The sequence below is a fragment of the Lonchura striata genome, chromosome 22 (assembly GCF_046129695.1).
Source record: "Lonchura striata isolate bLonStr1 chromosome 22, bLonStr1.mat, whole genome shotgun sequence".
NCBI lineage: Eukaryota > Metazoa > Chordata > Aves > Passeriformes > Estrildidae > Lonchura > Lonchura striata.
In genome coordinates this window covers 1,713,077-1,734,361 of record NC_134624.1, presented here as the reverse complement: position 1 = coordinate 1,734,361, position 21,285 = coordinate 1,713,077, and the positions used below count along the sequence as shown (strand labels likewise).

Here is a 21,285-nt window from a genome sequence, read left to right as displayed (position 1 = left end):
CCATGGCAACTTCATGCTGTGCTCTTAGCCCTGATCCAAATGGACATTCTGCACACTCCTGAAGCCATAGCATCAGCATGTTAATAAGACTTGCTGACGTCTTTTGCTTTCTGCCACACCGGCTGGTGAGTCTAAATTTGAATAATTTAAAAAGCAGATTTCTTAGGAAGCTCCCAATGAATTTTTGTCATGTGACTGGAGGAGAATTGTCCCAGAAGTCTTCTGCATCTGAAGAGAAGCAGAATTCTGCCTTACCTGCTGCTTTTTCCTTGCTTTGGCTTTGGAACACCTGGAATTGGCGCTTTTTTTTTTTCCTCTGGGTTATTTGGAAGCTCCAGCTTTCATGTAGTGCCTGATTTAACGACAGCAAGGGGCAAGTATCTGTCCTGAATTGGTAGGAGCATCTCTCTATTAGCTGAGCTGGACAATCTGATGGATTGCTCCCTAACTCCTTCTCATGCCAAGGAAGGAAGCTGGGTTGTGTTTTCATACAGTCAGAGAATTGTTACTCCAACTTGAGAGTATGAACATCCCTTTTGTCATTAAACTCTACAGCAATGCCCACTGATATGCAGGTTAGTGGGTTGAGCTTTGTGGTGAAGGAGTTCTCTGGGTCCCACCTAATTCTGCTCTGTTAATTACCCTCCATTCTGGTCACTGTCTTGTCAAACACATTTTTATGGCCATCATTTCCTCAGTTAACCCCACTGGAGCACTGGTGTGGCCTCTCTGGGGGTCTGAACTGCTTTCTCTTGGTCAGACATGTCAGACACCTCCACATCTCCTACTGCCTGCAGAACAAATTCCCTAAACCAAACCTGGGGGGTGTTTCTGGATCTGGCTGTCACATATCCCTTCCCTTGCCTGGGGAAGGGCTTTTGGGACTGAGCAGTGGAAGTGGAGTATATGCCCTGTTTAATTTATTTCCTAGCATCAAAAGCAATCATCCACATTTGATTGGCTTGTTTGGGTTTTTTTCCATTTCCTCAGTGAGCCCAAAATGGTGGTTGAGCTGCCAAACAGCTTCATCTTCTCTACCTGGAAGGACATGGGAGTTTATTCTTGATATTTTTGCTGCTTTCCTTCACAAAATTTTATGTAGCCATGCTGGAACGTGGCTCCACTCCGTGGTGTTGATGTGCCATCACTTCCAGGTGCACCATCAGGTGCTCCCAAGGTGAGTTCCATATGCTGACAGCATGCCTGTGCCACAACTCCTTCCCTCTCCCTGCACTGCCTCCCATTTCCCAGCCACGATGGGAATCTTACCTCACGTGCCTCTCTCAGCTCCACAACACCCACTTGATTTTAAATCCAGCCAGGATTTAATGTTGTGTTGGCACCCAAAGCCTGGCTTAAGTTTTATGGAGTTGCCCCCAGTGCTGAAGGCAGTAAATGCTGGGGGCTGCTCATCCCAAGGCATCATTAAAGATACATGAGGGCAATTGATTTGATCCCTACCAGTGCCACAAATACCAGGAGAGATTTAGGTAATGTGCTGCTAGTTACCCATGAGATCTGAGATTTAATTGCAGCTTCTTTGGCTTCTACTCACCAGACCTGGATTCTTATCTCAAAGGAAAGAATTTATCGAATTAATTTCACTCTGTGTTGGCACGGTCACTATTCCCAGCCACGAGCAAATCCCATCATTGCATGCAGGCTGCAGCTCAGGCAGCAGTCAGTATTTTTAGAGCTATAACCATAGTTCTTTCAAGTGTCAGCTCTTTGGGTCATACATGTAATTTAAACAGTACATTTCTATTCCCTGCTCAGATGGATGTAACTGTCAGGAACATTATTTCTACTGATAATTACAAATTTGACATTCATTTCCCATGAATACTCTCTACTATTTGCTTAAAACTCACCTCCATGCATACGATTGCTGCCAAATGTTCTCTTATCAGAAAGCTGAGGCAGAAATGTCACATCTATAAAGAACACTCTTGGAATGGTGAGGTCTAATATGATTTTCTGCTACACAAAGTAAAGGCCAAGCAAATGAAAAACAAACACTGGGAAAAATGGGCAGCCCAAGGCCTCTGGGGTGGACTGACCAGATGAGAGAGGGATCTTGAGACAAGGTAGGGGAAAAAAGCTACTACTAAAGGAAATGTTCCTAAAAACATCCTTGCTGTTTAATTCACCCAGCTCTTCTTCTGATACCCACTCTTGGATAGACAGAGTTTGGTGACTAATCCCCCTTTTTGGGGTTTTACTGATTACCCAAATTGATTTTCTTATGCCCTCCATTGGTAGCTCAGTTGGAGAGTTCAGTGAATGTATATTTTCCTTAAGGTATCCAGTTCCTTCTCAGGAAATTTGGAGGAGAACAACCTAAATCACACAAATTAAACCTGAAAATAGCCTTAATTGCCCAAGCCCCTGGTGTCACATGAACTACACCACAATGCATGAACGGATGTTACTCTCAGAATCTCAGCCAAAGTCTTCAAATGAAGTCCAAATTCCTACAAGACTGTTTTGAACTCAGTTGAATCAACATGTTAAATTTTGAGCCAGACCTGAATCTTGGTCTTTGGATCAGGACTGTGCCCCTTGCTCAGACCTGTTTCCCCAGGGTGCTCCTCCACCTCTGGAAGCCATCGGGATCAGAGATTTATTTCTCCCTTTCTGGAGGACAGGAATTCCAGTGTCTCACTACCACTTCTCAATCAACTTCAACTAAAAAATAAACAGTGAAATTAAGAGAAACACCTCACTACTCACCTCCCACAGTGTTCAGACTTCATCCCCCAGCCCAGATGATCCTTCATTCACACACTCCATTCAACATCCTACTTTTTGTTTAAATCCAAGCACATGTCCCCACACATTCAAAAAAATTTTACCCACCTTTTGCTTATTTTAGTATTTTTTTGATAACTCAATTATTTTAATTTGGCTTTATCCTTGCAAACTCAGGATAGGTTTGGTTGTTGTGGTCTTCCCTCCCACCCCTCCCTTTTACTAATTTTGCATATATTTTAATAAAATGTTGTCATATATTTGCTGTATTTTTTTTTTCTTGTGGACAAAGTGTGAGACAAGGATATTATTCACAGCCACAGAAACATAAGAAAGTAAAAAGGATTTTTTTCCTTTCCCAGTGAACAGAAATGACCTATGTACCCTTCAGTGTCTCCAGGCTTCCTTGGAAATGTATTCCCTTGCATTGTGCTTTAGTTTTTGTGGTGATGAGGGTTACCAGTGCTACTGGAAAACCCAGCACCTGAGGCAGAAATACAAACTCAGCTTTGCCTTTATGATTTTGGCTTTCTCTGCTTTAGGGACTATCTAGAAGAGCCTGAAAGATGAGTGAGAGAAGATTTACAGGTGCTGCTCCTCCTCTGGCACCACTGAAGGCAGCACCAGCCCAGGGCAGGGCACAAACTGCAGGTCAAGCTAAAGAACCCAACACATCCCATTTTCCAGCATCTGCTGAGCCCCTGCCTCTGGTGAAACATCTTCCAAGATGGAAATCCCAAAGGGAGGACACCTGAGCCCTGCACCACCCTCCACCTTTCTGTGTGGTCTCACCAAGGAGGCGTCAGCTTTACTCCCCAAGGGCTGCCATCCCCTCCTGTCCTCCAGCAAAGCTCAGCACAGGCTGCGGGAATAACTCAACATAAAGCTGGCATAAATCTCAACAGAAGAAATATCTTTTATCTTTAACCATTTACTCCCACTATAGGAATAATGGTAGCTCTTTTACATTTACATATAACTCTCATTTGTTTGTTGTTTGTTTGCTTTGATTTTTTTTTGTATGTCTCTTTATCTTGGCACCTGCATAGCAGAAAACTTGACAGTTCAGTACAGAAGTTTGCCCCTCTCTCTGCTCCTCCCTTGATTTCCTCTGCTGCCCCTGAGGACTCACAAGCAACACCCCCAAGGTCAAGAGAGAGTACGGTGTTACCCTTTTATGACGGATTATAGAAATAACAAACATGCCTGACAGTCTTATACAGCTGCTAGAACGGGTTTAGTTTTCAACAAATGAAGAATTTCCTCTTTTTTTTTCCTCTTTTGTATATTAATTACATTTTACAAATCTTATTTTTCCCCTTTATCTTTTTTCTTTCCTTTCCCCCCACTTTTACTTCTTCCTTTTTACTTTTTTTTTTCTCTTTCTCTTTTTTCTTTTTTTTTTTTTTGGGTTTTTGTTTTGTTTGTTTATTTTTTTTTTTTTATACAGCAAAAGGATCAATCACCAAAGTGTCCATTGCTAAGTCCAGGGTTAGCAGAGTTTGGCTGTCATCTGGTCGGACTGTTTGAGGATCTCGGTGTTGTACAGGTCCAGGGCGTGGTTCACTCGGATGATCTCGCTGTTGGTGAGCTTCAGGCGGTGCTTGAGCATACAAGAGAACAGATCCAGCTGGGGCTTCCCCGGGGCCACCGGAGGCGCCAGGCGGTTGATTCGGTCCCGAATATCCAGCAGCAAGAGCATGACGGAGGAGGAGGAGTAGAACTGCCCGCCCTGCGTGTAGGACTGGTTGACCTGCTGCACCGCGCTGCGCAGGAGGTCCGCGTTGAAGCGCAGGCTGTAGCCGTAGACCTGCACGTCGGAGATCTTGATGTAGAACTGGCGCTTGGTGGGGTCGGACAGGTCCACGGGCCCTTGGCCAGTCTCGTTGCGCAGGAGGGAGGGCAGCCGAGTCCGGCTGCGTAGGTAGATGTGGACGGTCTCAAAAAAGGTTTTCCACCGGTTGCCCAGCAGCAGGGTCCAGTTGTAGCACTGGCTGTTTTGGAGGCGGATTTTCTCCCAGCGCGGGTAGCCGTACTCCCCGAAAGGCATGTTCCAGCCCTCCGAGTGGCTCCCGCTGAACGGGTTGACGTAGACAAAGAACATGGGGTCCAGGCTGCTGTTGCGCATCTGGCAGATGCGCATGGAGATCCCGATCACCATGTGGATGAAGTCCATCCGGTTCTTGTTGCTCTTCAAGGTGAGGGACATACGCTTGCGCCACCGCGGGTCGAAGAAGGTGTCCAGGCGGATCTCGTTGCTGATGAAAGTGGTGTGCACGTACAGGCGGGAGTCCATCTTCTGCAGCAGGTACTTCAGCTCCAGGTCCTGGAAGTCCAAGTCCGTCTCAAAGCTGATGAACTGCTCGCTCCGCTCCGAGTCCACGTTCTGGGGCTCGCAGCGGCCTCGGTAAAGCTTATAGCCCTTGTTGCACGAGCCGCAGAGGGAGATGTTGGCAAGGCTGCACATGGCACAGCTGTTGTTGCCCCCAATGATGCAGGGGATGGGGCGCTGGCACAGACTGGTGCCACCGTGGCAAACGCAGCTCCGTTGGCTTTCCAGAAACGTCCCCCAGAACCCGTTCTCATTGCAGTAGAGCAGGGACTGGACTCGGGTAAGCCATTCCTGTATCGTCCTGCAGGTGAGGAGAAGGAAGAATTAGCACTGTAAGGCCTCACAGGGACTCGGTGTTGGCATCTTGCTGGAGCTAGAGTGTTTTCAGGGATATGTCTGAGGCAGAGCTCTTGGAACATCAATGCCCTGCCGTGGCATCTGGGAGCTATTCCAGTCTATTTCTAGACTGAATCTTTCATCTGCTGTTTACTCCTTTGGTGATGAGCAAAAGCCTTCTAAGAAATTGCTACCAGTTCGAAATGCTCACCTGAGCTCTCTCTAGTCGGCACTAGGAGCAGAGACGGGCACTGTGTCCTGCCAAGAATCCCAGCAGGGCCACAGTGACATGGGAATGGAGCTGATAAAGCCATGCCAGAGCTGTGGGGCTGTGAGACACCACAAGGGCAGCAGAACTCCCAGGCTAACAGATGAAAACTGCTCTTCAGGTCACTGGCAATTGGCCCCACCCTCTAAAAAATAGACCCATAACAGGACAAGGCAAAGCAAGCAGCAACCTCTGCTTATGGTGCAAAGCTCAGTAGAAAAGAGGGTATAAGCCAGGATGCACAGAGACAAAGCTGCTAAAACTATTCCTCCTTAAAAAAAAATCCAAAAGACTTCTGCTAATTAACCACCTCAGAGTCTCTCCCTTAAAATCAACCCCACTCACCCACCACTGAGCCCCACCACTCCCACAGCTGCTGGATCAGCACTTTCAACCCCACATCCTGAAGCCCTGGAACAACTCCTAGAAAATGACACTGCAACCCACGTTCACTTTGTGCACAACCCACTTGCCACGTTGCCTCGTTTCCCCCTTTTTCCCCTTCCCACTGCCCCAGGAAAGCTGGGTACAGCAATTCCTTTCTCAGCAGCCCTCAGCAGAATCCTCTGTGCAGCCACTGATCCCTCCCCTCCACCTCCCCCCTGGCTAATGAATACTTCATTGTCTCCTCTGGGCAAAAAGTTCTCGGTAGTGCTGCAGTGAGAGGACTGGCTAATGACAAATTAGGATTCAGCCCCTGTAGAACAGGAGGAGTGATTATGGACAGAGGCTCTCAGAGCTGGATTAGTGAAATTCATGGCACCTGCATCGCCTGACCTCCGAATAATCATTAAGCTGTAGGCTGTATCAAAGAAGGCATTAAATGATACAGCAGCAAAGAACAGCAAGATGATTAGGGGGAGGGAGCGAGTGGAGAGATGAGAGTGTAAAACAGAGCAAAGCACTGGAAGGAAAGAAATAATCAAGGAGCAGAAGCAGAAAGGCTGGGAAAGAAAGAGAGGAAAATGTGCAGGTAAAAGGAAAAATAAGAGAGAAACACAGTGGGCGGGAGTAATGGGTGGAGAAAGGGAAAAACTGCAACAGCAATAACTGCAAGAGAACAGGCAGGAATGAAAAGCAGGAAGAAAAGGAGAAAAAAGAAAGGAAAAACAGGGTGAGGAAAAAAGGAAGGGAGTTAGAAGAAAAATTCTGAAGTGTTGGATGTGGGAACAGACAATTTTCCCGTTCTTCTGTGGTACAGGGCTGCCAGGGTCTCCTTCCCCTATTCCCAGCCAAGAGGAGCTCTTCTGCTGGTGGAAAAGACAAGGTTGGCTGGGCAGCTTGGGAGCAAGGCAGAGACCTCCATAAATATCTGCTGCAGAGGCAGACAATAACAGCCCTGGTCCATCAAAACAGTGCACAGAGCTCCTTAATTCCTGGGACAGCTCTGCCTCGGAGGGGAGGGGACAGCACTGCACAGTGTGGCTGTAAAACACAGCCACAGGCTGACAGCAACAAGCATTTCCAAACCATCCCAGGGGCTGAGGCTGCCTTCTGCTCACAGGTGAATTTTTGCTCACTTTTCAGCAGTATAAATATATTTTCACCCATCTGAAGCTTTGTGTTTCCTGTTTGAAAAGCCAGTCAAATGCACCTGGATTTCATGCAGTGCTGGACTGATGTTTTACACAGGTTTTAGGTGTTGCTAATGCTCCTGAGTTGCTGGGCCAAGGGCTGCCAGGCCATAGCAGGGGACACAGTATAAATTAGAGTGAGGTGACCACATTCTGTCCATTTTGGATGTGATCTGCCTTAGGAAAAAAAAATCACTGAATCACTGGATAATTCTTTCCTTTTTTATACTAACAACCAGCAGAACAAAATGGGAAAAGAAAACTCAGCTGATATCTTGCAATGGACCCCAGTAAATTTCCTGTTCCCCAGACAGACTTTGTGGAGGATGGATGGGAGGTTGTTTATTGTTGGGGTGTGTGTGTGTGCCTTAGCTTTCAGCAAAGACACAAGTAGGACTAAAAAAACCAAGAAGAAAATGAAACAGGAGACTACCCACCATCTGTTGATGGCAGAAATAAAGGATGTAATTAAATAAAAATGCAGAATCCAGGGCAGAGCTGGGCATCAGCTACAAACACAACAATGGGAAGTGTGAGGGAGTGAGAGAGAAGTAAAGTGGTATAAATTACCCCATTTTTTCTTGCAACTGGGACAGGTTAAGAATATACACAGGACCAGCCAAAGTCCTTCAGCTGACAGGAGGTAACTTTTTAAAACACACCCCTCTATGGCTCAGGCTCATGGCATTGTACCTAAGGGGTGTCAGAGCAGGAGGATGCTGGACAGATCCAGTACCAGAATAGCCACTGATCTTCATTTAAATATTCCCAGGGCAGTGGTGGGAATCCCCACCCCTGGAGCTGTCCAAGGAATGCCTGGATGTGGCACTCGCTGCTCTGGCTGGGGTGACAAGATGGGGCTCAAGCACAGGTTGGACTCACTGATCTTGGAGGTCTTTTCCAACCTCAATGATTCCATGACTCTAAAGTGTAAATAAATATGACCTGCAGGCCAAGCTCTGAGTGAGAATTACTTTGCAGTATTTTCTGACTGTTGCTCACTGGACATGTGGCTCCCTGGCAATGCTGGGAACAGGGAGCCAGACAGACTTTTGGTTTTTATTTGCAGGAAAAAAGGCACTGAATTAAGTAATTTCCTTTGTAAACTCACCTTTCACTTTCCAACCAGCACTAGCTGCTCTGGGGATATTTTTGATTTTCTGTATGGAACAGTGAAGTAAAAAATGCTATTTTTTTTTCTCAGCAGCTGTAAGATGTATTTTGGCTGCAGGCCAGAACATGTATAACCCCTCTCCATTGGATGTTATTTCTATTTTACATCCAGTGCTTTAAAATAAAACTACAGGTGATCATTTGACATCAAAGTTTTATTAACTGAGGAGTGGTCTGCTTTTTAAACCAACAGACTTGCCTCTGTTTTAAGTCTGTAAACTTTCCTGGGTTTTGACAAAACAAGTACAGACCAAGTATATTGGTATCTATAGATCTATATCTATATATTTATATATAGATATATCTAAATATTTATATTTCTATAGATAAAATATAGATCTATACATCTATAGATATATAAATATACAAATATATAGATATATAGATATTTCTGTCTCCTTAGCCATTGCAAAGGGTCATGGAGAATCAGCCTAATTGCCAGAATTCCTATTCTTCTTTTCTTATCTTCCTTTTGGAAACACCACCTCTTCCTTTCCCTGAGGACAATCAACAGCAATCTCATTTCTTTTTTTTTTTTTTTTTTTTGCATTGCCATTGAATGTAAAATGCAGACTTACAATTATGAGTATTAAAGAGAGAGAGGCTTGCTCTTACTAGAACCATGGCATCCTTTCAAAGCCACTGGCATGCTTGATAAGCCTCTGTCATTCTGTACAGCAACAATTAGAAAATGAGAGTGTTTCCCAGCTCTGTGAGGAGAAAGATGGGTTGCACCTCTTCCACTACAGAGCTCCTACCACACTGCTCCCCTGCCTAGCTGCAGATGCAGAATGACAAACAAGAAAAGAAATTATAATATGCCTGCTGATGTTGACTTAAACAAATCAAGCACATCAGTCAGTTAAAAACCCATCTGCCATCATCCATTCCACCCTCCTTCCCCCAGATTTCATTGTAGTAGTTGGAGGCTCCCTTTCTGCTTGGCTGGGTTTTTAAAATAGATGATAAATGCTGAAAACATATTTGTCTGAATCTTTTGGAGTAACATGGTTGGATGGAGATTTCCTTGCTGCTGCTTCTCTTTGTTGTTGCTGTTGTTGTTGTTGTTGTTAAAAATGCAAAAACAACTCAAAAATTCACCTTGGACATGCCTGTGGCTCCTCCAGCACTCAGCCTGGTCAGAACAGCTCAGCCAGTTGGCAGGGATGGGCCAGGTTTAGGAAACTCTCCAAAGACTTTATTTCATAATCTCTTACATTTAATAGATATTTCTCCTCATCCCTAGTAAGTCCATCAATTTTTTGTCTAGAAACATGAGATTTCTTGGTAATTAAAGGTGTTAAGCCCTGGAAGAGTTTTCTGAGCTGCACGGTGATGGAATGAAGTCAGCGTGTTCAGCAGCCTGGGAGCAGGAAGAGAGCAGTAGACAGCAGTGCATCTGTCAATTTTGTCTTGAAACAGAATATTTAGGTAATGAAGGAAGTGGACAAACAGTTTCTCTTCAAATATTAACTTGGCCTGACCCTTCCAAGAGAAGCATGGAAGAGAAGGCACTCAGACTCATTTTTTTCCCCCAAGATTTTCCATATTGCTTCAGTCCAGACAATGTAGAAAGACACAGCAAGAGATGTTTATCAAAATCCAGAAATGTAAGTCTCCAAATATGATTTAAGCAAACTCAGCTACAGGTTAGGGCTGAAAAGAGCCAGCAGGAGGGGATTATTAGATATCAATAATTGCTGTAGCAGTAATGGAAAATCTGCTCTCTCCACCTGTAATAACCTTGCAAGGCTTCTGCTCAGTGAGCTTTTACAGGTTCACACTGCATCTCACAGCAAAAATGTGATGTATTCCAAGTGAAACTAAAGCTTCTCCTTTCACTCTGGAGATATTGAGGAGCACAACCCAAAAATGGGCTGAAGCACCTTGTGCTCCACATGTCTCTTTTAACAGCAAGTGGAGGCTGAAAGCTCAACAGTGGATCTTGAGGGAAAAACACAAGAAAAACACCTTAGTCTGCAGAGCAGACTAAACATATTCTTGCAAAACTTAAAGAATAAGTGATGCCCTTCCCCTGGGTAGGTAAAACCACACAGAAGGGATACGAATGTAGTCAGGAATGTGACAAAAGTTACCTACACCTCCAGGATTTTCAACCCACTCCCAGATTGTGGGAATCCAGGGCTTCCCTCTGGCTGCCCTGGCAGGTCTGGGACCCTGGCAGGGGTCAGGAACGCCCCTGGACAGAGCCCCCAGAGACACTGGCTGTGATCTCTGGCCATGGAAAAGAGTTTTCAATCTTACAGGATGAATTACCAGCTCTGAGTGTTTGATATCAGTAATAATTAAGTGTGGCATGGGTGCAAAAGTAAAATTTTAGGATTCTAGATGAGGGGTGCAAAGGGGACAAGATGGAGGAAATTGGGTGTGTCTTGTCCTTTTTCTCCTTCTTCATGCCCTCCATGTTTCACTGTGGTGTTGGCATTTTTCTGTTGGTTCAGGCTGGGGACACACTGTCCAACGTAGGTGACAGATATTGGCACGTTCTTGTAAATGCAGCCCAGGGAGTTTCTGGTATTGAATGTTTGTCACATCCCACTGAGGGCAGAGCCCCACACGCTGCCCTGCAGGACAGAGCTGGGCAGGGCAGCAGAACATGTGAGAGATAAACAGAATAAACAACCTGGAAACCAGCACAGACCAATGATGGCTTCTGCTTTGGCAGCGGGGCTGACAGACAGAGACTTTCTACAATCTCAGAATCATCAATACCTCAGATTCCAACACCAGATTTTACCATTTCCCCCCAAACACCCACGCCAACACCCCCTACATCCAAACACAACCCGTTGGGATGAGGCTCAAGCCCAAGCTCAGCACCACCAGCCCCTCAGCCCAGCTCCCCGTGCCTGAGGAAGGATGGGGGTACCTTTCCCTAGGCAGCTGGTGGTTAGGATTGTGCCGACACCGGACACTGAGGCCAAAGAGTTTGCGGGCAGTGCGCTGGATCTTCTGGCGCTGGGCTTCCAGCGAGCTCTGCAGCAGCTTGTAGCGGTTCTGCAGGTCCCAGTCGTTCCCCCAGTGCTGGTGGATGCTCCCAATGGTCAGGAAGTGGTTGCTAGGTAGCCTTTTCATGAAGGATTTAAACTCATCTGGAACACACACACAAGAAACGGTGTCGCACTACGACACTAAATAACTCACGCATTCACTCAAGATGCAAAAGAAGGAAAAGAGGGAGTTTTATTCCTGACCTCACAATATAGAGAATTCCAAAAGTGACAGTGGATTGAAGGATGAAATTGCCACCTCACCAACCACACTGATCAAACAAACAGTCCATAAATCTCTCATCCCACAAAGAAGAATGCAAAACAATCATTACTTACATGAACAGTGTTGTGTGAGAACTCCAGTAGAAATATGTAAATATCAGAAGTCATAGAAAACTTTTAAAAGAAATTTAAAACTTTTAAAAGAACAAGGTGACAAAATGGGGAGAAATACGGAGGTTTCTGAGCTGTAACAAAGCTTTTTATTAGAAAGAGCAGTGATGACGAGGCCATCAGCTCTGCCAGGAGAAGGTGATGTCCATTAACTCACTGCTCTGTCCCTCTGCCACAGAAAGCCACTAATTCCATGGCTGCTGCTGCTCCCATATAGGAAAAAAAACCCTATAGTGAATATCAAGGTGAAACAACCCAGTTAAAATGCACACGGCGGGGAAAAAAAGACAAACCAGAAATTCCCTGGAACATGAGGTTATTGTCTAAGGGTTATAAACAAAAAGCTGGGAGTTGTAATCATTTTCACTTAAAGAGTTCTCATTTACATTGTTTTTCAGCTGGTCCTGAAATGCTGTTTGTTGTTGATGGCAAAGCATTTTGCTGTGTAATTAAAAAAAAGGGGGGAAAACAAAGCTTTAAAAATTCTCCAGAGGAAAGGTTTGGATGCTGTTAAAATGTCCTGCTCTTGCATTTTTTAAAAAGAGCATTTGATTCTTACCTCTCATTTAACTCCATTTGAAGTTAAATGAGTTGCATTTTGTAATGAGGAAACTAAAATAAAATAGTTTGCAGGGCTTGGGTGAGAACAAAAGGTATCAATTTTAACCAAAGGGAACAAATCCAATTGATTGAAAAATATATTGTTCAGTGTTGCTGTTTGTTGTGTTTGTTGTTTTTTGATCACTTTATTTCCATTTTATTTTATTTGATAATGAAAAAACCCATCGTTACGCGGGGGTTGTTTGAGTTGTTTTTTTTTTTCATCACAATCAGAAATTCTGACACTGTTTCTCTTTATGATCAGCCCCTCCTTTCTACCTGAGAAGGGTGGTTTGCTCAGACTCTGATTACCAGGCTGGGACATCCTCAGATGAGGAAAAACCAGATGGTTCCAACTTTCTCAGGGGAAAATAACTCAATTTTTGATGCTAGAAAACCATATTTGACACAGTGAGACCTTGAGAAATGCAATGAGTGGGACAATAAGAACTCCATAAGATGCAATAACGACAAGAGCAATGTTTTGTACCAGGCGAGAAAAACCCCACGTGTCAGCACAGGCTTGGGCACAATCAGCTGAGGAAGGCCCTGGGGGCTGAGGAGGTTCAACATCCTGCTCTCCCTGGAAAAAAAACTTCATACTGGGCTGAATCCTGGTGGATTCAGGATATTCAGCTTTTCTTGGCAATGCTACACCTGGGGCACTCACCTAGCAGGGATAAACAGAGACTGGGAGGGCAGAGCTGAGGGACACCAAGGTGCTCTGAGCACAAGTTCTGCAAAGTCTGGGGAGCTGCACTGGCCTCATTTGGTAAAGAGGAGGCCAAGGGATATTTAATTACAGCAAAACGTACTCCCAAATATGAACAAAACTCTTTTGAGAGACAGTTGCCATAACAAGGAGCAAAGCACAGTTTGCAGCTTGAGAAATTAAAATGATTTACTGAAAAACTTCATCACTTGGAGGTAATGCAGTGCTGGAACATGATCAGAGATGTATAAAAATCTCTCATTTTAGACTCTGCTAGACAAAACCAAGGCTGCCCTGACCTATTGCTGGCTGTGGTCCTGCTTCTAGAGGGAGGCTTGACGAGGACCCTGCCATAAACTTCCCAAACAAGCCAACAAGAAGTATACCCATCTTTTCCTCTACACTATCTACATTATTTCTGAACCTTTCCCAATCTTTTTTTTTTTTTTTTTTAATTCCTTCATCCTATTTTTAGAAGGAAAAGGCGGGTTTGTAAAGGCGGACATCTTTTCAAATAAAAAAAGAAATAATCCATAGAATTAGTGGGAAAAAAATCAGATAATTTAAATCCTATAGTACGAAGTTAAAGATATTTGCATAACAGATTTCTTATTATTCATCAACTTGCAGTTCATGCTCAACTGCCTCACAAAGGATTTCTGTGCATTAGTCAGGCCCATCCTGACGTGGATGGTAAATGGATGTTCACATCTTCCTCATCACATGGTGCAACCAAGCTCCTCATAGAAATAATCACCACCACTGCACTGCCAACATCTGTGGGACATCTGCTTGTCTCCTTTCCCCCCAAACATAACCAAGAGATATTTTTTAGTCATCTCTCAGGTTTTCACTCTGCTTTTAATGCTGCTGCCAGTGTCCTTCTCTTCCCCAAACCTGACTGTGTGCTTTTCCGTGGGCTTCTGAAATCACCATCAGGTATAATTGCTTCTGTTGACCATGCTGATTACTCCGGGTACCTTTCAGCAGTAAAAGCCTTGCATTTGCTTCCCGCCCCTTATAAATCAATTTCCTCAAAAGCCTTTTTGTTCAGGAGCCCAGGCTCTTTTCCCTCTGATGATGAATGTGGTACATTTTTCATTGAGACGGGCGAGGCAGGAATTTCGGTGCAGTGTGCACATTTTGCTACCGCAGTGCAACGTTGGGGGAAAAACAAATGAGCAGCAAATCTGGCAAAATAAAAGCTGGATGGGGTTGTTTAAGATTAGGGTGATGAAGAAAAAGAAAAAAGAAAAATACTTTAAAACCAACATAGTTTCTTCATTATTTGTATTTATTTATAACTCTGCCTGGAAACCAGTGTTATGGATGGGGATATTCCCTGTTTCTGGGAATAGTTCGTATTTAACCCTGAGAATTTCCAGTTAATGAACAGGTCTGTTTGCATTTGTTGTTATTTTATTCCTCTGCACAGCAAAACCTTGCTGATGGCTGGAACTACACCTCCCGTGATGCAGCTTGGCCCCCGTGTCTGCTGAATCACCCCATCCCTAAGGCAATCCCATGGAAGTGACTCAGCATCACAGGTGGCACCACAGGGAATCGACAGGTCAGACATCTCTTTCACAGATGAAATTTTCCTTTTGCCAGTGTTAAAAAGATTTTTAAAATCCCATTCACATCAGAAAGCAATTACTTCGAATAAACAAACAAATTAACTCCACCAAATGACTTAATTAAAAGTTGGCATTTTTTTTAATCTGCAATCACTGAATTTTTTGACCAGCCATTTGAAAATGCCAAGAATAAGGCAGCGTTATTTTTCTCAATTTACCTACAAGCAGTGAAGCACAGGACTAAAAAAAATCCTGAGCTGATTCAAAACAGCTTCAGTTCATTGCGGCCTCCTTGACTTTGAAGATACTATTCCAAATCTCAGCAACTCTTGATTCGCCCTACACGATTTTTTCAAATTAACAGAGGATCCAACACAGACCAGAAGCAGAATACAAATGTTTTGGGCTTTCAGTAGCTTCCTGTGCAAAATGGTATTTGCTTTCAGAGCACTCCTGTGCCTTTCAGTCCACTTTATTGGAAAAGCCTTCAGATGTCATCAGAGATTTCTCCTCTGCTGTTCATAATGAAGAAAATCCTCTAGTTATTGGGAATATTTATTAAAACAAAGAAGCAAAACACTAATATTGCAGTCCTTTGTGATAGCAACTTCCATCTCAAAGGATAAGTTCACGCATGATGCATCAAAGTGATGAATCAGATGCAGCAGCTTTAGACATAAAGATAATCACTCCATCTAGCCCTGAAAAGCCTCCAGCCCTGGGTGGAATATGGCAGAAATTGCACTGCAATATGTCAGTTTAACATGGCAAATGAAAAACACCTTCCCCCATTCAAATCCCAAGGGGAGGGAGCCTGAATATAATTATCTACCCCAGCCTGTGCTTGGATCCAGTGCAGCAAGGACAGAACGTGGCAGTGGAGCTCCCCTCTCCACAGGGCTCCCACCTTCTCAGGGCTGGGTTAGATCCCCTGGGAAGGGAAGGGGCTTGATGAGACCAACCTGTGGCTCTTGAGCACCTTGTGTGAAGATGCTGTGCCAGAACTTACAACTAACACACAACCAGAGGCTGATCTGTGCTGGCAGGTACTGCCAGTAATCCTTGTACACTTGTGAAGCACTGAAATGCCCAAAGCTCCTGAAATCCACATTTCTGGTGTTACTCACCCCAGCTGCGAACCCATAGAAACTCACAGGAAACATCTGACCTGGCTGGCTGGTGACCTGCTCCTGGAACTGCCCAGCCCTGTGGCTCCCCAGGGTGCCTGGGGGGGATCTGCTCAGGGTGCTCATTAGCCTTGGGCCATGAACTCCCACCCTGGCTGCTCTGGCTGCTTGAGCACCATGGTGACAGCATGAGAGGGACATAAGCATGTCTGCAGCAGCCCAAACACCAGCAGGGGCCACGTGTTGAAGTATGAAGCAAATCCTCAACAGCCCTTTGAGGAAACATCACAGGCTACTGCATTTCAGCCTTTAAAGGAATTAAGGTGACTTTTAACATGAAGAAAGAAAGAAAACTTATGAAGGATTCATCTTGAATTGAGCTAGATGGTCCTTTTCTCACAGTTTTCCTTCCCGAGATGGAGATCTGGGCAGTTGTGACAAAAGTAATTGAAGAAAATGTCTTGGAAAGTGGCTGGTAAAGACTGAAAGATGAGAGTCAGCACAAGGACAAGTTCCAGATGAAGTTCTGCGTGGTGCCTGTGTGGTTTCAGGGCAGGCAGGCCACTTGCTAAAGGAGAGAATTCACTGGAAGTGTTGCTCTTTCCTCCCTCAAGCCCTCAGGAGTGTGTAACCTGTGAGTACAACACACCTGCTATGGGTAAAATACTCCTACTACCAGCATCAACACAGAACAAACTCTAATGACACCCCCAGCCTCACCTGGGGAGAAAGTGGGAAAGAGAAATGTTCCCAGCAGCAGACACTGCCCTGCAGGACAGAGGAGTCATTTTCCCTCCTTTCTCCTTTCCTCCTTCTCAAAGGAGGTGTCATCTGGCCTGTGTGTTCTTCTCCCTCTGAATTGCTTCCACCAAAGCAAAATAAAGCATTCATGCAAATCTGAAAAGCAATTTCTGAATCTTTCTTATTCTGGAAGTTTCTCTGTAGAACTTAAAAGTATTAAAAGAGAGTATTAAAAGAGAGATTTGGAGATGGTTTGGTTTGAAAAATCAGATTTTTAACCAAACATATACTTCCATGGAAAATATCCCTGTACACAAAATTCCATGTGTGGTGTGTGTTCCTGTCTGTGTGTTTAATAGAGGAAAAAAGAGTATTCCCTCAAGACTAAGATCCTGTCAATATCCTCTGATTTTTAGCCAAACTAGAGCATTACACTGAGGTAATAAAAGATTTTTACCTGATGCAACCTGCCACAAATTAAAAATTGCTCAATTACCTGAATTCTCCAGATCTTTATAGGCTTCTGTCCAGGTCTTGGCCATGTTTGCCAGGGTGTACTCCATGATCTGGATGTCAGTGATGGGGCAGTTGCACTGCGGGAACTCCTCGGAGCACTGGCAGCCGCACTGGCTGTCCCTGCAGATGTACTCGCCCTCCCCATTGCACATGATGTAACTCAAGGCAGACTGGACAAACTTCTCTTGTAAATACTGCGGGAAGATGATCTGGAGACCTGGAGAGAGAGAAACAGGTTTATGGGAGGGGGAAAAAAAAGTGAATAAAAAAGTAATTTCAAGTATTATTTCCTCTTTTCAAAACTGATTCATTAACAGTTTGGGAAAGTTATGGTGAAGAATTAAAAGCTGTTGTAAATAAGGAAGGTACAAATTGCATCCCTCCCGGGCAAGGAGTGATTTAGCTGAGAACAGAGATCATCTTCTGTGCAGGAAAAGGGTGACAAGAAACTTCCCCTTCCCCAGCACCCTTTCATTCCATTCCCAGATCCCAGCATAGCACAATGCAAAGCCTCCCTAATTCCCAGGTGTGGTGTTTTTTGTCTCCTGAAACCAACTGCTAGTTCAGAAGCAAAGAGCATTATGCTGTTCTGACCTGTTTTGAGAGATACTAAATGGGTTTGGTTCCACAGGAGAAAGGGAAATACACACTGAAAGGGAAAATAAGAAGGAACACAAAACAGAAGAAAGGAAAATAACACGAGAGGGGATTTATAAAAGTCCCTTGCAGAGTTAAGTGCCCAGCTCCCACAGCATAAATACAGGAGCTGGGTACCTGAGCCTTCGCAGCTTGCTCCCTGCTAGGAAGGCTACTTGCCAAATCCTATAAAAGTGCAAATGGATTTAGTGCCGATGATTTCAGTGTTGCTTGGCAGACTTACATTAGCAGGGAGATCTATCCCCTTGTCCCCTTCTCCATGGCAAGTGTTTGTGTGTCCATCCATCTGTGCAGGCATCGGTGTAAGTGCACCCTCGCTCGGGTACCAGAGGATGCAATACCAGCTCCAGTGTTTGCCCTGTGCACAGTGTGCGTGGTTTCCATCCCCTCCTCCTCCCTAAGGATCTCCCTGAGGATTCACAGCTGTTTGCTTCTACCTGGCCAGTCCTGCCTGTCAGCCCCTGTCAGTGTCTGGGGTGCAGGAGGCAGGGGACAATAACTGCGAGCCTTTCAGGGGACCCCCCTGGAAAAGGCCAGGAGTGGGGGGCAGCAGGAGGAGTTTATGGCAGTGCTGACCTGTGCTGGAGTGAAGGCACACGGGACAATTACCCATCTGTTTGTGCTCCTGCCTCGCCAGATCCGTGCCCGACAGCTCGCCGGGGCACAACGAAAATCAGACAGTAATTCAGAGGATGAGAGTGTGCAGGAATGGCAAAAAGGGTTGTGACCCCTTTCAGGAGTGCAGGCCCATCTCTGATGGGTTGTGTTCACCCCAGACAAGAGAAAAACAGCAGGTGGTGACCCTGGGACCCCCATTACCCTTCTGCTTTTGGATCCAGAGAAGCTCCTCAGCCTTAATGAGGTCCCTCTGGAAGAGCAGGTCTGGGGGCTCAGGAGGCTGTGGAAGGCACAGGGAGCCCTGGTTCCTCTCCCCCTGGTCTGGGTGAGCACCGTGCTGGGTGGCAGCAAGCTGTCCCTCTGCCTGACCCCAGAGGCTGCCTCTGGGCTGGATGAGCTTGGAGCACCCTCCAGCTGGGATTCTGTTTGTGACACTTGCACAGGGAAGGACTTCCAGTCCAGAGACACTGTTTCTGCAGAGATCCTGCTGCCTTTTCTGGAACACACAAAGAGCTAACCAGTACAATATCCCTGCAAACACTTCAAAACTAGCCTGCAGAAATCATTATTTTCAGGTCTCTTTGGTCTTTTCTGAGATGTGTCTCAACAAAAAGCTCAGATTTCTTCCTGCTCTCTTCAGGAAGTCCTGAAGCTCAGACTCTTCCAGGGATTGTAATGATAGGACAAGGGGGAATGACTTCAAACTGAAAGAGAATAGGTTTGGATTTGATATTAGGAAGAAATTCTTCCCTATGAGGGTGGGGAGGCCCTGGCACAGGGTGCCCTGGATCCCTGGAAGTGTCCAAGGCCAGGCTGGACAAGGCTTGGATAGTGGGAGGTGTCCCTGCCCATGGCAGGGAGTGGAATGGGATGAGCTTTAAGGTCCCTTCCAATCCCATTCTGGAATTCTCTGATTTATCTGAAACAACCACTACAGAGGGATAGTCCCCTGTCAAATCCTCACACTGATATTAGTGATGGCCCCACCTGCCAGGATCCCAAACTTTCCTTTAGGATGGAATGAAAGTGAAGTGCTATTGGAGAACTGATCCACAAAAGGGACCAGAAAGCCTGAAGGCAGCTGTACTCACTGAGCTTTCAAGCTCACATGAGAGCAGAGCTGGACTTCTTGATGTGCACTGATTCTTCATTCATGGTCCAAGTCCCATTAATACATTTTCCACTCTGCTTCATGGAGGAGCATCCTGTTCTGGCTCTTTGAATATGACCAAATTACCTCAGGCTCTTAAGTTCTCCATAGTTTCTCTTTGAATTCTAACTTGGATAAAGCACAACAAGCTGTTTGGTCCCAGCTACAAGTGATCCTGGCTTTGTAAATTTTAATTTTCTTTTTTTCATGTGGAGGGAATAAGGGCAAAAAAAGCAACACAAGTTTCAGGGAAAGCACCTCTCATTGCAAGGGGCATCCACTGTGCTTTCCAGCAGATGCAGAAACATGAATACCCTGTGACCTCCAAAACACAACATGTTTTAACACTGCAATGCTTCACATGGATACTCTCTTTTTGCCCATAAAACTCATGGCTTCTGAAAAAAAAATAACATTTCCAGGAAAACATCCTCTTGTAAGAAAATATATCATGTTTAAGGGGCAATCAGACCTCTGCACACTTAGCAACTCAACAGAACACTTTTATAAATACTTAACTTCATCAGGAAAGCAGTTTTGCTAGAACCCATCAGCTGCCTGAAGCATTTGACAAGAAGCCCACACTCAGAGCTGTGTTTGCACAAGTGACACCCAGATCCAGTTTGGTGCCACTCACTGGAGCACCAGTGCCCACTCCAAACACAACCCCCTGGCTTTAGACAGGCTGCTGGCATTGCCTGTGACTCACATCTTCCAGCCAGGAATTTCCTTGTGGAAGGAATCAGTGTCACTGAAATACAGCTGTGCCTATTTCCACACAAGCACTTATATATATATATATACACACATAAATATTCACAGATTCCCCATCATCCCCAGGCAAAGGCAGATTAATATATATATATATATATATATATATATATATATATATATATATATATATATATATATATATATATTTTTTTTTTTTTTTTTTTTTTATTTTTTTTTTTTTTTTGCTTTAGTTTTGAGCATCTCTGTGATTGGATATCAGCAAGAGATTTTACAAGCTCTGTGACAGCAGCAGCTCCTCACCCAGTCCTGGGATCCTCCCTTTCATGTGTGGTTCTATCCCATGCCCAGGGACTAAATATTGCTGGAATTCAGTGGGTTATGGTTGCCAGTAAAGCACAGGTGGCATCAATCTTTTGAGACCACTGTTCTGGGTGCTTCTGTTGCTACCTGTAAAGCAGGAAAGCTGTACTCCCAAGGAATAAAACAGTCCCACTGAGCAGCTTGTGCTAGCTGAGAAAGTCCTGCTGCCAGCCACAACCCTAATAAAATATCCTAAATGCTGTGTTGTCCTCTAAGAAATTTCTTTGGATATTGCAAACATTCAAAAGAACTTTTTTTTTTTTCAGTCTTTCACTGTTGTCTACTGATGGAACAACCTCATGTCAGCAGCCAAGAAGAGGGGCAAGCTGGTCTTAAAAACTGGGATATTTGACCATTTCCATTGGGAGAATGCCTCAATCCAAGCCAGGGGGCACAAGGAATGGGTTCATCCTCAACAGCAGCCTCAGGAGCTGATAACAGATGCACAAGGTAAATTTGCTGCTGACTTGAACATCTTAGTTTTGAAGGTAATTTATTGATCAGAGGAGGGATTCTGCCACTTTGTAAAGCATGAAGTTCCTCTTTAAAAATGAAAAGCACCACAGATATGGTATAGGTTTATCTTAGATAACTACAGGCAGAATATGAAGTATCTGACAAGAGAACATGTCCTTAATTCACCTAGAAATA

General features: G+C 44.7%; 1 protein-coding gene across 1 annotated transcript in view; it reads right to left on the bottom strand.

The window, feature by feature from the left end:
* Positions 1-4,039: 4,039 nt before the first annotated feature.
* The window catches only part of BRINP1 (BMP/retinoic acid inducible neural specific 1), a 92,287-nt gene continuing 75,041 nt past the window's right edge, over positions 4,040-21,285 (bottom strand). Inside the window, exons 6-8 of the mRNA XM_021551379.3 lie at positions 17,095-17,331; positions 11,325-11,547; positions 4,040-5,384 (exon numbers count right to left, since the gene is read on the bottom strand). Of these exons, the coding sequence (XP_021407054.1) occupies positions 4,244-5,384; positions 11,325-11,547; positions 17,095-17,331 (1,601 nt within the window). The 3' untranslated portion in view covers positions 4,040-4,243. The remainder of the gene's footprint in view (positions 5,385-11,324; positions 11,548-17,094; positions 17,332-21,285) is intronic.